This window comes from Thamnophis elegans, chromosome 1 (assembly GCF_009769535.1).
Source record: "Thamnophis elegans isolate rThaEle1 chromosome 1, rThaEle1.pri, whole genome shotgun sequence".
NCBI classification, from domain to species: Eukaryota; Metazoa; Chordata; class Lepidosauria; order Squamata; family Colubridae; genus Thamnophis; species Thamnophis elegans.
Genome location: NC_045541.1, coordinates 149,157,893 through 149,173,463, shown reverse-complemented (window position 1 = coordinate 149,173,463; position 15,571 = coordinate 149,157,893). Strand labels below are relative to the sequence as shown.

The window sequence follows — 15,571 nt, the reverse complement described above, 5'->3', positions numbered from 1 at the left end:
TGTGGATCTGGGTAAGGATAGAATGGGAGGTGTTGGAAATGAAAAATGAAAGAAGTACTTGAGTTTAATGGTTTTATAGAAAGGTTTGGATATTCGGATAAAAAAGAGATAAATTAAAGGTCTGAATAGATAGATAAAGCAATGAGACTTTTAGTTGGGGAATTCTAATTGATTAACTTACCTGGCTCTAATATAGTTTGAAACCCTGCAAGTAGTAAAATAACCGAAATTTGGAATGAGCTACATTGTTTAAGATTTACAGATGATGGGAAGCTGTGTTAATGTAGTGGGTTTATTGATCTTTCTTGTTTTTCTTTTTTTTTCTGTGTGTGTTTTTTTCTTTTCTATTTTTTATTATTCCCTTTTTTTTTGTTTTTCTTTTATTTTTTTAACTTTAAAGTTAGCTGGCTTTATTATACTCAAGTGCTTGTTAAAGAACTATGCCGGGTATGGGACCTGGGAAGCCGTAAGGGGGTTAGGGAGGGGGGATTATAGGGGGGAGGGGGGAGGGTGGAATTACAGTTTCAATTCTTAGAACAATAAGAATTCACTTGTATACTGCGGCTCGTTTTCTTTTTTTTTTTTCTCTCTTTTATTTTCTAAAAAATAAACTGAATAGATTAATTGTAGGGATACACCAAAGTGAGGAGAAGAGGGAAAGAAGAGGGAGAAGTAAAGAGGGAGCGAGAGGGGAATGTAAGGAGGGTGAGATGGAGGGGGGGGAGATGTCTGAGGGGGAAGGGAAGTAGAAGAGGGGAATGCTGGAGGGGAGAAATGAAAGTTGGAGGGGGAGAAGAAAGGGTGTATGGGGGATTGAAGTGTCATGTTGGGTTTTTTTTTTATGGTGGATTTTTTCCTTTTTTTTTGTTTTTCGTTATGTACAGTATATAAGTGATTGTATAAAATGAAAATGAAAATGAAAAAAATAAAATGTTTAAAAAAAAAAAAAAAGATCAACAAAATAGGCATGTGCAAGTGTGCTTTACGAATTACCTTATACATCTTTATGATATTCAGCTAAATGCATATATGCTTTCCCCTAACACTGACATAAATGCTTGCCATAGTTAACATCAATCCAATCCTATAGCATTTTATTCTCATTTAAAACTTGGATGACCTTGAAGTTGATTCCAAGTGCAATCAACTGTATCTTAAGAGCAAAATGCTATACATTGCATACTTGTTTTTTTCCCCTTCTACTTCCCCAACATGCCCTCCTACTACCCCAATTTGTTTTAAATTGTTTTTCCTCCTAGGCAATTAAGGTATCCTGTCTTGCTTCCAAAAAGCAATACTGAGATTTATCTACTCACTGTTTCAAAGAAATAACTATGTGGAGCCTAGAGACATTTGTGCAAATAATGATGAAATTAGAAGCTGGCATTTTGCTTTACAGCATGTCAACATCTCATTTAACATTTTTGTAAATTAAAACGATTTTTAAAAATAAAAGCCGGCAGTGTGGGGAGTCATCCATAGGCACATTTGATTGCTTATCCCTGCCTGAGGAATAGAACAACTCTTATATAAACTCAGATTATTTTTACATCTAAATGAGCTTTTTCTATAATGGCTTGCCATGTTGTATTTCAGAATACACAACCTGATCTTTTTAACAGGCTACCAACTAAGCAATGTTCTGCATACATGTTAGGTATTCTTTTATCTATGACCTTCCTCTTAAAACAAGAGATTGATGGTTCCTTCAAAATTTGCCAAATTTGCACTTTTTAGGGAGTTTTACATGGCAATCCCCTGTAGTTACCAGAAGAAGCAAATTAATACATTAACAGCATTGCATTTTGAGCCTTATAATAAAATTCCAAACTCCTTCCTTGAATTTTATTGGACTTGTATCCTACTGCAATCATGCAACTTTCACCATCAAGTTAACACCACTGAACAATATCTTTTCTTCTTCGAATATATTTCTCGGTTTCTCAAACTGAATCTTTGTGAGCTGCACAATAACAAAGATATCTAGAACAGAAAGGTGGCCTCACCCATATAGAAGACGTGAGAATACAGTATAAGATTTACCTAAATGGACAAATGGTCTAACTTAGCATGAGGTTATTTTCTATATTACCACATTTAATCCAAATTTGGTTCATTTTCATAGTTTCCTTGTATGAATGAGACTCTCAACAAAAAATCCAAGATTTTAAGTATTGGGATTAATTGAAGGTGTTGTAGTAAGTATTTTATTTTGACTTTGGTAAGTCAGACACAACAGAGAGAGGAGGATGGTTCAGGGAAGCCTTATAGCAGTGATGGTGAACCTTTTTCTTACGGCATGGCAAAATTGTGCGCGTGCACGCTATCACGCGCACAAGCCCACTCAATCTTCCCGCTCACCTGCACATGCGTGCTTGACACCACTACCCATGCACATGCGCACATGACACCTTCCCAGGCTCCAGATATTTTTCTGAAGCCTGGGGAGGACGAAACGGCCTCCCCCAGTCCCCCCAGAGGCCTTCTGGAAGCCAGAAACGGATGGGTGAAAAATTAGCTGGCCAGTACACGCATGTGCGCAGGAGCTGACGGCTGGCCTTCCATCGAATATGGCTCTGTGTGCCGTAGGTTCGCCATCATGGCCATATAGCATTATTTGAAAAAGATCTTGTGTTTTCATGATGCAGAATAATTAACTGTCCAAAAATTTTTCCATCAATTATTTTCTTGCTGTAATGCAATGTAATGAGTTTAAAAAAAAAAAACACTGTACCAGACTTGTCTTTTTTAAAATTATACTTGTATACAATTTAAAGTACAAAAAGTCTTGATTAAAAATATACATTGTAGTTTATATTTCTGCACCTCCCCAAGCTTCAAAATACTTATTAAATGAAATTGCTTTACTCTATTTTGCACTGTGAATACATATTTGACTTTTATGTATCAAAACCAGATAAACTGAATAATTTCCCTTCAAGCATTTTCCCTTAAAGCATTTCATGTCTACAAAAGGGAATCATATTAAGCATCTTGCCTGCAGCTAACAAAGCAACCTCCTTATTCAAGATTGCTTGGCAACTCACCCATATATAGTTGTTACTGAGAATATTTTGAACATATTTTTAAAAAATATAATATGTAAACACTGATTAATCTGAGCAAAAGTTTGCATAACTCTGAAAAAAAAAGTATAAGAAAACAGAATATAATCAAATATTGGGACATCTCCTGGTGATGTTTTACTAATATCTCCTGCATGTTTTAATTAGAGTTGACAATGTCTATTTTAGCATAGCAATAATATATAATTATGCCAGTTATGGTGATGAGAGACAAATATGCCACCTCTTTAAGGAAAGGAAAAGAAATACTCAAAATCAGTAAATGATTTCAAAACAGGATTATTTACAACTTCCATAATAGCCTTACAAAGTCCAAGTAATACTGATAATGTCTTCATGATGCTACCATGAGGCAACCAAGGTCAACAAGGATTTTTCCCCATCACAGACTCTAATACTACAACACACACAAAAAATTAAACCTGATAACTCCTTCATACAGGTAGCAATGATCTAATCTGGGCCAGTCTCCAAGAATAAGTATAGGCAGGGTATGTTGATTTTTAAGAAGCACAAATTTTGTCTTTGTTTTAAAGTAATTAAAAAGCAAAACAGAATGTTCTTAAGCCAAGGACATATTACTTTAAATAACCAACCCATCAAGAAATTAAGGTACAATCTTTCTTCTTGACGCCTAATAACAATACATTAAAACAAAATCAAGGTATACATCTGTCAACTCTCTGCAAGATTCTGCAATGTTCCAAGACTTATTGAATAGAATCAGTCCATAGAAATTATGAAGAAGAAAACATCTTACCCATTTTCCTTTGTCTCCAGCTCATCAAACCACTGTATTAGAGCAATAGCAGCTTTGTACATAACTGGGTGAATCAGTGGTTCCTCAATAATTTGAAGAGGAATCTCGGGAGAAAAAAAGAGGGGAGTAAAGTCATTACTGGCATTCTTGCACTACATAAGCCATTCTTTCATGGTAGGCAATGGAACAGAAACAAGATATGCAAAGACCAAACAAAGACTTTGAGAGAATTTGACTGAGGGCAGAGAACAGATGTTACAACTGATTTGTTAATATTTTCTCATCCGGAATACAGGTAGTCCTCAACCTACAACCACAACTGACCCCAAAATTTCTGTGGTTAAGTGAGTCACTTGTTAAGTGAGTTTTGCTCCATTTTACGGCCTTTCTTGCCATAGTTTTTAAGTGAATCACTGCAGTTGATCAGTTAGTAACCTGGTTGTTAAGTGAATCTGGCTTCCCCATTGACTTTGCTTGTCAGAAGATCACAAAAGGTGATCACATGACCCTGGGACACAGCAACGCTCATAAATAGGAGCCAGTTGCCATGCATCTGAATTTTGATCACAGGATCATGTGGATGCTGCAAAAGTCATAAGTGTGAAAAACGGTCATAAAACTCATGTTTTTCAGTATCATGGTAACTTTGAACAGTCACTAAATGAACTGTTGAAAATTGAGAACTACCTGTATACCAGATTGGTGAAGAAGAGTACAGAATAATTTCTAAGAGCCCCTTCATGTGATATGCTTTTGCCTCAAATGGGTTTATTTTGCATAAATAAACCAGGAAAGGTGGCATGAGAAAGGATATTTCATCTCTAGTGAGCTGGCTGGAAGAAAGGACATAGTTAAAAGGTGTATGTTACTTTAAAGCTTGTTTTAGCTCTGCTGCACCATATCCTCAACACAACTTGGTTTGCAGTTCTTTACACAATATTAGGCTAAAGGCTCTAAGCATATTTATATACCATATTTTTCAGAGTATAAGACACACCTTTTCCCCCCTAAAAGAGGGTGAACATTTAGGTGCGTCTTATACACTGAATGTAGACCCACCCACCCACTGGCCCCAACCCTTTGGCCTCTGCCTCCCAGAAATTTATCTCCTTGCAGCAAACAGGGGCTTGCGGAGGCTGCAATAGGCTATAGCAATCCCTGCAGCCTGAAACAGCTGATGATCGGGAGACATTGAAAGTGAAACTTGCTCTTTGCTTCATGAGACAAATCCTGGGAGGCAGAGGTAGATATTTTTTTCTTGTGCTAATCAGGCTGTTTGCTTCAAGGAGGTAAGTCAATAACTATAAATGCCTATATAATGTTCAAATTTAGACTTATTTTTTAAAAGACTGCTTTATTATTGTTCTAGACAGCTTAACAAAATGAAGAAGCTTTTTAAAATGAATGCTTGATCTGCAGAGGTCCAGTACTATTGTATCTTCTTTTAAATAGACGAGAATAACTATACTTCCAGAAAGCACATCAATTTTAACAGCATCTGTACAAGTATAGTCTAAAATGTAATACTACCACCCGTGTATATTGTCTGTAATGTTTGCTGTTTGTTGCAAGGAGGGAAATTGCTGGGAGGCAGAGGGAGATATTTTTTCTTTGTTTTCCTCCCCAAGCTAGGTGCGTCCTATACTTCAGAGTATCTTATACTCCAAAAAATACGGTAATCAACCAGGTTTTTTGAATTCATTCTGTCTGTTCTACTGTGACTTCATTTCTATACTTTAGAATTGGACAACCATCATTTAAACAAGCTGAAATGCAAAGCCTTCTATTCCAAGCAAACCTCCTTTAAAACTGCACTGGAGCTGTAAAACAAACCATTATCTATAGCATCCTAGTTTTCATCCTCAGTTAAGGAATTAAGGCTACTAAGGAAACAGATTGCGGGGGGGGGGGGAGAAATACACAGCCAGATTTAAAAAAAAATTATGAGGATTAAAGTCACATAATGAAAAAGTAAGCCAAAATAACTCCTCTCCCATTCACGAGGATGCTGGGGTTGAAGAATGCCAGTTAATCTACCCTTGAGGCAACTGCACATTTGACAGATCTATCCCAACAGCAAAAGGTCATCCAGTGAACATCCTGGTTATTTTTACAGTTGTCAACCCATCACCAGCAATCTTTCAAAAATGTCAAATACTATTAAATCTTCCCTCCTGACACTACCCACTGAAACTGACACATAATTGACAAAATCCTATTGAAGAGTTTCTATTCTTTCAATGTTTTTGCAAGCCTATTCTCTCTGCCTAGAGCATAGAGTAAATCATCTTCATTTCCCATTCCCTGTAATTCCTAACACATAACTTTTATAACTATTAATCAATTATCTGGTATGATTCACCATTTCAACTGCATCATACTAGATAAACCCCTATAATAGAGTTTAAAAATATTAGCCATTATGATTTGTAACCAGTGTATCTTGCTCATTGAATTCAGATTTTTTTTTCTTTCTTTAACTTAAATGGCTATAATTTATTCAAGAAATCCTCGTTGAAACAGTGCATGACACATAGCAAATGTATGTGCTCAGGTAATGATAGCATGGAATCTCGTTAGATTTAAAACCAGTATGATTTCTAAACTGGAAGAGCAGTGGCTCGGAGACTTAATGACACTGAGATGGCCTTTGCTTCGATGATTCAAGACCTAGCACTGTGTGGCAGGGTGAGCTCCTGTCACTTGCCTCAGCTTCTGCCCTTGTAACTATTAGAAAGCATGTTTTATGCAAGTGGATCGATAGGTAACATTTCGATGAGGGGACTAGTTGGTGCTCTGTGCAGGCAGTCAGATTCCTGACAGCTCTGAACCTTCCTGATTACTGTGCCTATTGCGAGGCAGCTCTGGGAAGGGGCCTTGGGTAATGCTGCAGGAAGCCCTCATCTTTCTCATTGGTGTGAAACCACTTCGCCCTCCTGTGGAGCATCTTGGGAATGGTGCAAGTGTGTGCTACAATAGGGCTGGTACCTTGACAAGCCAAACTATTACTTTGCACTTGCATTGTGGTCTCCTGGCTACTGTAAAAAAGCCATACGCTAATAATGATAATTTCAAAACTAATTGGGAAAATTCTCAATTTCAATCATCTCTGCTACCTAAATATTTTAGATAGAAATAGTAATAGTACTTAATGACCACTCCATGGTGCTTTACAGCACTTTCTGGGTGGTTTACAATGGCAGCATATTGCTTCCAACAATCTAGATCCTCATTTTACTAACCCCAGAAGGACGGAAAGCTGAATTAACCTTGAGCTCAGTCAGGATCAAATTCCAGGCTATAGGCAGTTTGCCTGCAATACTGCATTCTAAGCCGTGCACCAGAAGGGCCCCACCTTCTAGATATCCAATGACAGATAAATCAAAGTTGGTTATTCCATACCTTAATATGACTAAGGACAGGCTTCAGATCATCCAAGTAGTATTTGTCAATCACATGAGGTTTTCCTTCCACTTGAAATACGTAGGCTGGATACAATTTGTTGCGAACTGGTAGTGCAAAATAGTTGGCAAACTCTTGACAGTCAATAGTTGCAGACATCAGAATTACCTTAAAAACAATATTTTAGAAGGTCAGTCTAGGCAACAACACATTTTGATTGTTCAAAAAGTTAGAATCATTTGAGTTTTCCAATATCTCACAGTGTTTTAGAAAATGTTGAGTTTACTTCCTGGAGTGGTTTAGAGATGTATATGGACATGTACTATACGCTATTGATTTTGCTGCAAAGATTGTAGAACATAATTCAGAACATAAGGATGTTTTGTTTTTTGACATCAAGTATTTTGAGAGCCAGTCTGGCGTGGTTGTTAAGGCAGCAGGCTAGAAACTAGAGGACCATTAGTTCTAGTTCTGCCTTACACAAGGTACAAAGCCAGATTGGGCCAAGTTAATCATACTCAATTCTAGGAAGACAACAAAGGCAAATCACTTTTGAAAAAAATTTCACCAGAAGTCAAACTGACTTCAAGGACCTAAGTTGTTTTGGATTGTATACGATGTTTCCCCGAAAATAAGTCAGGGTCTTATTTTCTTTTGATCCCCGAAATAAGCACTTGGCCTTATTTTTGGGGAGGTCTTATTTTTTTTGAAGTGCAGGAGGCGACAAGCATGGTCACCTCATGACTGCTGCTGTATTACAATATTTTTGGGGATGGCTTATTTTCAGCTGAGGGCTTATTTTAGCACATGTGCTCAAAAGCCCGATTGGGCTTATTATCCAGAGGTGTGTGTGTGTGTGTGTGTGTGTGTGTGTGTGTGTGTATGTGTATGCATGCTGATCTTGTTGTATTCGGGTCTTTTCTCGTGTAAGATTGAGATTGTTTTGGCAACGTTTTGGCGAGGTCTCACTCGCCATCTTCAGGCTGGGTTTTGGGCTTAAAGTTTTGGGCCCTTTAAGCCCAAAACCCAGCCTGAAGATGGTGAGCAAGACCTCGCCAAAACGTTGCCAAAACAATCTCAATCTTACAAGGGAAAAGACCCGAATACAACAAGACCAGCATACCTACACCCGTGAAAATCTACGAAAAATATATACATACACACACACACACAAACACAAACACATATACTCCAAAACTATAAATTTGCAGTATTTCTATCTTTACTAATCCATTTAGCTTGATAAATTTGTAATGCTTCATACAATGATCAATTCCAAGTTTGGATATGCAATTTGCTAATCACTAATTCTCATTTTAAAACTGCAATGTTCTTTTTTATTAACAAACTTAAAGAAATTGCATAAATGGTATTATGTGTGAAATAGGCCACATGTGATGCTGCATTCATCTATTGTATTAAATCATAATCTACCATTCACAAATCTGGTTTAAGAAATTTGCCAAGGCAAGATTAAATAAATCACATTAAGACTTAGGGGAGTCATGAATCTATCCAAAGAATCGAACTTTGGACATATAAGCAGGAAAATGTTTAAGTGAATGGAGCAGTGGTAGGAATATCAATTTAATAAATAAAATAAATAAAAAGAAATTCATATCTGGTCCATTCCTCAAACTTCCTAAATAAAAAAATGAAGTTTTTCATTTTATATGCAAATATAAAAATGCAGGCTTGTGACTGCACACTCCCCCCCCCTTTCAATTTGGCCTTTATAATCCAAGCAACATCACATAAAATAGAATTTCCTTAATAGAATGTGCAATTTTAGTCATATCTTTCCAATTTAAAAATGATACATATATGAGAAAATATCACATTAATGTGAAGAAGAAGAAACTTTCTTATATGTCTAAAATCAATTCCAATTTTATATATGGGAAAATGTCATAAAACATTTTTGGGTTTAGGACTGATGATTAAAACCTGAGTGAGTTGTTAAGATGCAACACTTCCGTTTCAGGACAATATTTTTAGCTGCCTACTTCGTTTTTTTATCCGCACCCACCTGTATCCCTGGGGTTGTCAACTGTCAATGTCTGTTGAGACACTACACTACACAGTGGTTCCTCTTGAATTTCTTTCACAGTTGAGAGAAAATAATTTTACAGCCATCAATATAGCACACTAAACTCTGCATAGTTTTCAGTGCCATAAAGTTGTTAATGTCAGAGTTATCCCTTCAAGCATTTTAAAGGCAGAAGCCAATGTTTAAAGATGGATGCTCACAAGAGGCACTCTGAACTTTCATGGCTGGCCCCTTATTAATGTCATGCAGACCTTTGAACTCTCCAGAGGAGAAGAGTGATCCCCCAATATTGGGGGGGGGGGGACTGGGACAATGGAATTGTTTCAGAATAAACTTAACTGCAACTCTTAGATTTAAGAGGATTGAGTTTAGCTTTTCATCAGCTGGGGAACAAGTTAAGCATTAGTAGCAGATGGCAGTGGAGAAAAGACTGAAAACGAATTCAGGAGTGAGAAGAATTTATCTTAAGCTAAAGATTATTCACTTTCTTAAATATAGGGCAATGCTGAAGCCAAACATTTTAAGAATAAGGTACAGGTATTATTTGACTTATGACCGTAATTGAGCCTGAAATTACAGTTGAATGTCACATCAGTTCTTCAGCAGGTGATCACGTAACTGAGTTTACATTATTTTTTGTGCCGGTCATTAAGCAAATGCCATGATTATTAAATGGACATTGTGGTTGCTAAACTAATCCATTGTTTACAATGGTCATTTGGGTGTTTCTTTGCAAGAAATCAAAAGTAAATGCTAATTTCCAGCCCCCCCCCCCCAAATATTGTAAATCATAGTCATCTGACCACAAAACACCTATAAATGTGGATTGATTGCAGAGCATCCCAAATGCAATCATGTGACCAAGGAGGAGTGTGTGACATCACAATTTTGAATTTGGGGGGTCAACAGAGATAGTCCTTAACTTACAACCACAATTGAGCCCAAAATTTCTGTTGTTAAGGGAGGCATTTGTTAAGTGAGTTTTACCCCATTTTATGACCTTGTCACAATTGTTAAGTGAATCACTGGAGTTGACAAGTTAGTAATCCCGTTGTTAAGTGAATCTGGCTTCCCCATTGACTTTGCTTGTCAGAAGGTCGCAAAAGGTTATCCACATGACCTTGGAATACAGCAATGGTCATATGAACCAGAAGTCGCCAAGCATCTGAATTTTGATCACATGACCATGGGGATGCTACAAAGCTTGTTAATTGTGAAAAATGGACATAAATCATGTTTTTCAGTACCATTGTAACCTTGGTCACTAAATGAACTGTTGAAGTCAAGGACTAACTGGGTCTTTTTTTTGGGGGGGGGGGTGTTCCATGGTAATCGTGAACAGTTGCTAAATGATCAGTTATTAAGTAAGGACTGCCAGTATTGGTGTGATTTGATTGATTGATTTGTGCTTTGTAAACGCGAAAAATAATGTATGTACATGATCAAAAACAATGAAAACTTTCTACAAACAGCTTCCTATATCCTATTGGTAAATATTAATAACAGAAACTTCAGAACTTTTCCCCACAGCTGTGGTAGAGTATCACTATATTATTGAGTAATCCTGGAAATTCTCAGTTACCTTCACAAATCGTGAATTTGTTCGCAGCAATTTACGGATCACCAACAGCAAGAGATCCATGTCTTCTGTACGCTCATGTATCTAAAACATTATTTTAAAAGATGAGACAGCTCCAACTTGAAATGAGTTTACTAAAGATGCACATGGATTTTGAGATGAACCATTAGCAAACAGCAGGCTTTCAATAGTTATATAAAAGAAGAAGGTACACAGTGAAAAAGCTTCGCTGAAATACAGTTAATGACCTAAATGAGAGAGTTATAAACGTAAGAGCTAAATCAGACATGAATGTCCTAAGGCCCCAACAGTATTGTACAATTTTTAAAAGCTTTGAATTTGGTCCTAAAAGCTTCTAGCAACAGTTATCCAATTTTAAGTTTGAATTTTTGTAGCAATAGCAGTTAGACTTATATACCGCTTCATAGGGCTTTCAGCCCTCTCTAAGCGGTTTACAGAGTCAGCATATTGCCCCCAACAACAATCCGGGTCCTCATTTTACCCACCTCGGAAGGATGGAAGGCTGAGTCAACCCTGAGCCGGTGAGATTTGAACAGCCGAACTGCAGAACTGCAGTTAGCTGAAGTAGCCTGCAGTGCTGCATTTAACCACTGCGCCACCTCGGCTGCAGGGGTTATAACATACATACACCCCTTGTAGGGGTTATAACATACATGATTGACGAGTAATTATATTAATTTTATTACAATAAATATTAATGTAATTCCAATTAAATCAAATAAATTTTGTCTCAGCTATACACTCTTCTTTTCAGAGTAAAGTAAGTAAAATCTTTATTACGGTCAAAGACCAGCAATACACATTAGTTTTTACACTATATTAAAAAATACTAACATTAAAATGTAATTAAAAAGTATTGACATTAAAAGTGAATAATAATATAATGGTCCAAAGATTGTTAGAGGTATGTCCAGATAATTGGTACAAGATGGTACTATACTTCTGTAGTCAATTTTTTTCTTATGTACATTGCAGCAGCACAGAACTTTGCCACTGCACAGTACTTTTCAGAGTAGGCTTATACAAGATGACTGTCCTTTGTTCTTGAGATAAGTCACTCCTTGACGAGCTAACTTACTCATAGTCAAATTTAATTGGCCCTATATATTACAATGACAATTGTGTTGAAATGCTGGATCCGGTTCACTTACTTGTCTTTTATACTATGCAATATTATTAATAAATATAAGAAAAAACATGACAACCTTCCCTTGCAGTTATGATTATTATGATGGTCTCCACTGTCACATGCTCGCAAATTAAGCATTTGGCAACTAGTTGCATTTATGACGGTTGCAGCATCTTGCAGTCATGTGATCACAATGTGCAAACTTCCCAGATGGCTTCTGACAAGCAGCACTGGGGAAGTCAGATTTGTCTAATGACAGTGCGATTCATTTAACAGCTGCAGTGATTTGCTTAAAGACTGAATATGCAGTAATGTGATGCATCACTTAGCGCCACTTCTGGTCCAACTATGAACCTAACTCGAGGGCTACCCGTATTCCAAAGAAATGGAAACTTATTCCTAAGGTATTAATGTCCCAAAGGTGCTTTTTCAAAAGGCAACTGGACTTTGTTTTTTCCTTGAAGGCATTTTAGTTTTCATCCAAGAAGCTTCTTCAGTTTTTGGATGAGAAGTGAAACACCTTCAAGGAAAAACAAAGAAAGTCCAGTTGCCTTTTGAAAAACCACCTTTGGGACAACCGTAACCTGAATGACTGAGAATCACCATAGATCTTAATATATCAATGATTTTATTGTTTAAGCAAATGTTTTATACTGTATATCATTAACAGAAGTCTCATGAAGACATCCATGGAAAGTATCTGTGATAAAAACAAGACTAAATATAATTTTACATATGCATAATCCAAAGAAACCAGATGTATTCAAAATAAACAGGCCAGTTCTAAAGTGATGTTCTACTTTTCTCCATCTTACTTCATCTATGAAGATATGGGTGAACTCCAAAAGACTTTTGGCTCCAACTACTTTCTGCAGGAGGACACCAGTTGTCATATAAATCAGCTTCGTGTTCTTTGTTGCAACTTTTTCTAAACCAACCTGGAATGTTGTAAAGGTACAGCACATGTTGCATTTATTTAGAAATAATTAGGAAAACTATAAATATCCGAGATAAACTCACCATTACATTTTAAAATATTGAAGTATTAAATAGAAGCCCCACATTTATTTGAATGAACAGCATGTGTTGCAGCAAGTACTGTAATCTCACTTGCCAAAATAATTCCATGGTCTTTAAGACATTACACACACAAATGGTTGAGAATAAATAAAAGGATACAAAACTTATCATGTGATAAAATTTTCTTTAAAAAATTAAAATTATCCCAGAGCATTAATGTTGCATTATCCCTCATTGTAGCTGGTATTATCCATGTTTAAGTTGCTGCCACTATGTGTCTTTTACATTTGTGCCTGGATTCCAATTATTTGTATATGGTGTGTAGTAATGTACTTCAGTGTCATAAAGTCAAATACATTTTGATGCTTAAGGTAGTGACTTCTACTCTTTAGATGAGGGGTGTCAAACATGCGTCATCACGCATATTGGTGTATTGTAATGTATCGGGAATTTTCCACCCTTTGCTAAACTGGGCATAGGCGTGGTCAGCGTGTGACACATCCGGCCCGCAGTCCAAGGGTTTGATAGGCCTGCTTTAGATGAAAGGAAGATTTCCCAGAATATCTTATGAAAATTTAAAACAAGATTAAATTATAACAATTTGAAGTTAAAAAAAAACAATGCATAATGCATTAATAAAACACCGCAACAGAAGCATTTTAAATGTCTGATTAAAGACAAATTCAGAAGAACTATACAAACATATTTACAAAGAAAATATAAAAATATGAGCTCAGTCATCAAACTGGAGGATCTTAATGATAGACCATAAAAAATACTTTTGAGTCAAGGATAGGATTTATCAGTGGAAGGAATCCAAGAAGCCTCAACCATAAGCTTGCGTCCAAAATAACAAGATGGTTGGTTCAATGGCCAAAAGGCTATACAGATTGAATTTCTCATTCCTCCTTCAATCTCAAGACCCACTCCCAAGAGTTAATAACTGTTTAGACCAAATTTGGACATAAATAAGCTACTGATGGAACGATGGGAAAGTAAACTCCTGTTCCACTTATACAACTTTGTATTTTGACCACTGTCTTTTCAACATTTCTAATTTTAATACGCCCAGAAGCTATGAAATAAATTAAATGAACTGTCTCTTACAGCACAGTAAATGAAGTTTAAAAGGAGGGGGAAGCAAAACCTGCATGTGATTTCCATTGGAGATATCATGTGATGAGGAGTAACACACTTCTGTACCTGGTATCCTACAAGTTCACCCAAGGGCCATGATCTCTGCTTGCTAATCCATCTTGCAATGCTGCTGGCACCAATTCTCCTGGGCTGTGTAACTGCAATGTTACAATAAATTGAGTGCTGCGCACAGTGATCCAAAACATACTGTGGAAGTTGTGTGCTTTTGCCACTACCCGTAGATCCATGTACAATTACCACTGAGTGGTTTTCTATCAATGAAAGCATCTGAAATTTTAAAAAAAATGTTATTAAAAGGATGAGAGACCCAAATCTTAAAGTATCTTTGCAGTTCTGCCTTCTTTTTTATGCCTTGCCATTTTCTTTCAGGATGTCTCTTTTCTATATTCTCTGTAGAAAATTCTTGGGAGTATCTTTACAGTTTCCAAAACTGCTTTGTCTCGCTTTTTAGCCTCCTCCACTTCTACCATATTTGGATGCCTACCCCTAAAAATTATTATTCATTTCTCCTTTTTTGCTGATTCAACTGCTAAATATTCTCCTCTAGATCTACATTAAGAGCAAGTCTCCAGATATTGTTAAATACTAACTGTTGTTGTTTTTTTAACCCATACTTTTAAGCCATATTCCATAAAACATTTGTTTATACATGAATTTCCTTTTATTCTCCAATCCTTTTTAACCAACACTCCTTTAGTTCACTTATATTTAATTTATGAAGCATCCCTTAGATTGCTGGAGTACAATCAGCAGAAGATCGTTTACTGTATTGTTAAATTCATTTTCCATTAAAACAAGCAAACAAGGACAGAATGCTCTGGAAAATTGTGTTTAAGTCAAATGCCTGGCAAATATAAGACTCCATGCTTCTGAATAATTTCTTTGAGACATTATTGAAGTGTAAATAACTGTGACAACATTATTCAAACTAAAGAAAAGATTACCACTGTCACATCAATGCTGCTGAAGAAAAACATTTCAGGACACATATGTCTTTTGAATCTGCAAAGTAAGTGGCATATTTATCAGCATCTTTGGCTCTGCACTTGTTACCTTCTGAGGCAGTGAATTTCCCATTAAAATAGGATGAATAACAAACCCAGTTAGCCTAATGTAAACTTATATTTATGCAGACATGCTTGAAAGACTGAAAAATAAAGTTAATTCAGCATCACAAAAACCATTAATGGACAAAATCAAAAGAAATCAAAGAAAAGTGATGGGGCAGGGGGGAAGAAAGACCTAACACAGTTGTAATTTTAGCTATATTTAAAAATAAATTGGTAACCTCTCCCTTGTATCTTGAGATGGGCAAATCAGGGTATTTGTAATCGCCATCTGGTATGTAAGACATAAAAGTAGATTC

General features: G+C 36.4%; 1 protein-coding gene across 1 annotated transcript in view; it reads right to left on the bottom strand.

The window, feature by feature from the left end:
- TDRD9 (tudor domain containing 9) overlaps positions 1–15,571 on the bottom strand; it is a 57,094-nt gene extending 41,523 nt beyond the window's left edge. The window contains exons 1-6 of the mRNA XM_032235697.1: positions 15,494–15,571; positions 14,251–14,472; positions 12,843–12,965; positions 10,881–10,961; positions 7,249–7,416; positions 3,847–3,950 (exon numbers count right to left, since the gene is read on the bottom strand). Coding sequence (XP_032091588.1) covers positions 3,847–3,950; positions 7,249–7,416; positions 10,881–10,961; positions 12,843–12,965; positions 14,251–14,472; positions 15,494–15,559 — 764 coding nt within the window. The 5' untranslated portion in view covers positions 15,560–15,571. The remainder of the gene's footprint in view (positions 1–3,846; positions 3,951–7,248; positions 7,417–10,880; positions 10,962–12,842; positions 12,966–14,250; positions 14,473–15,493) is intronic.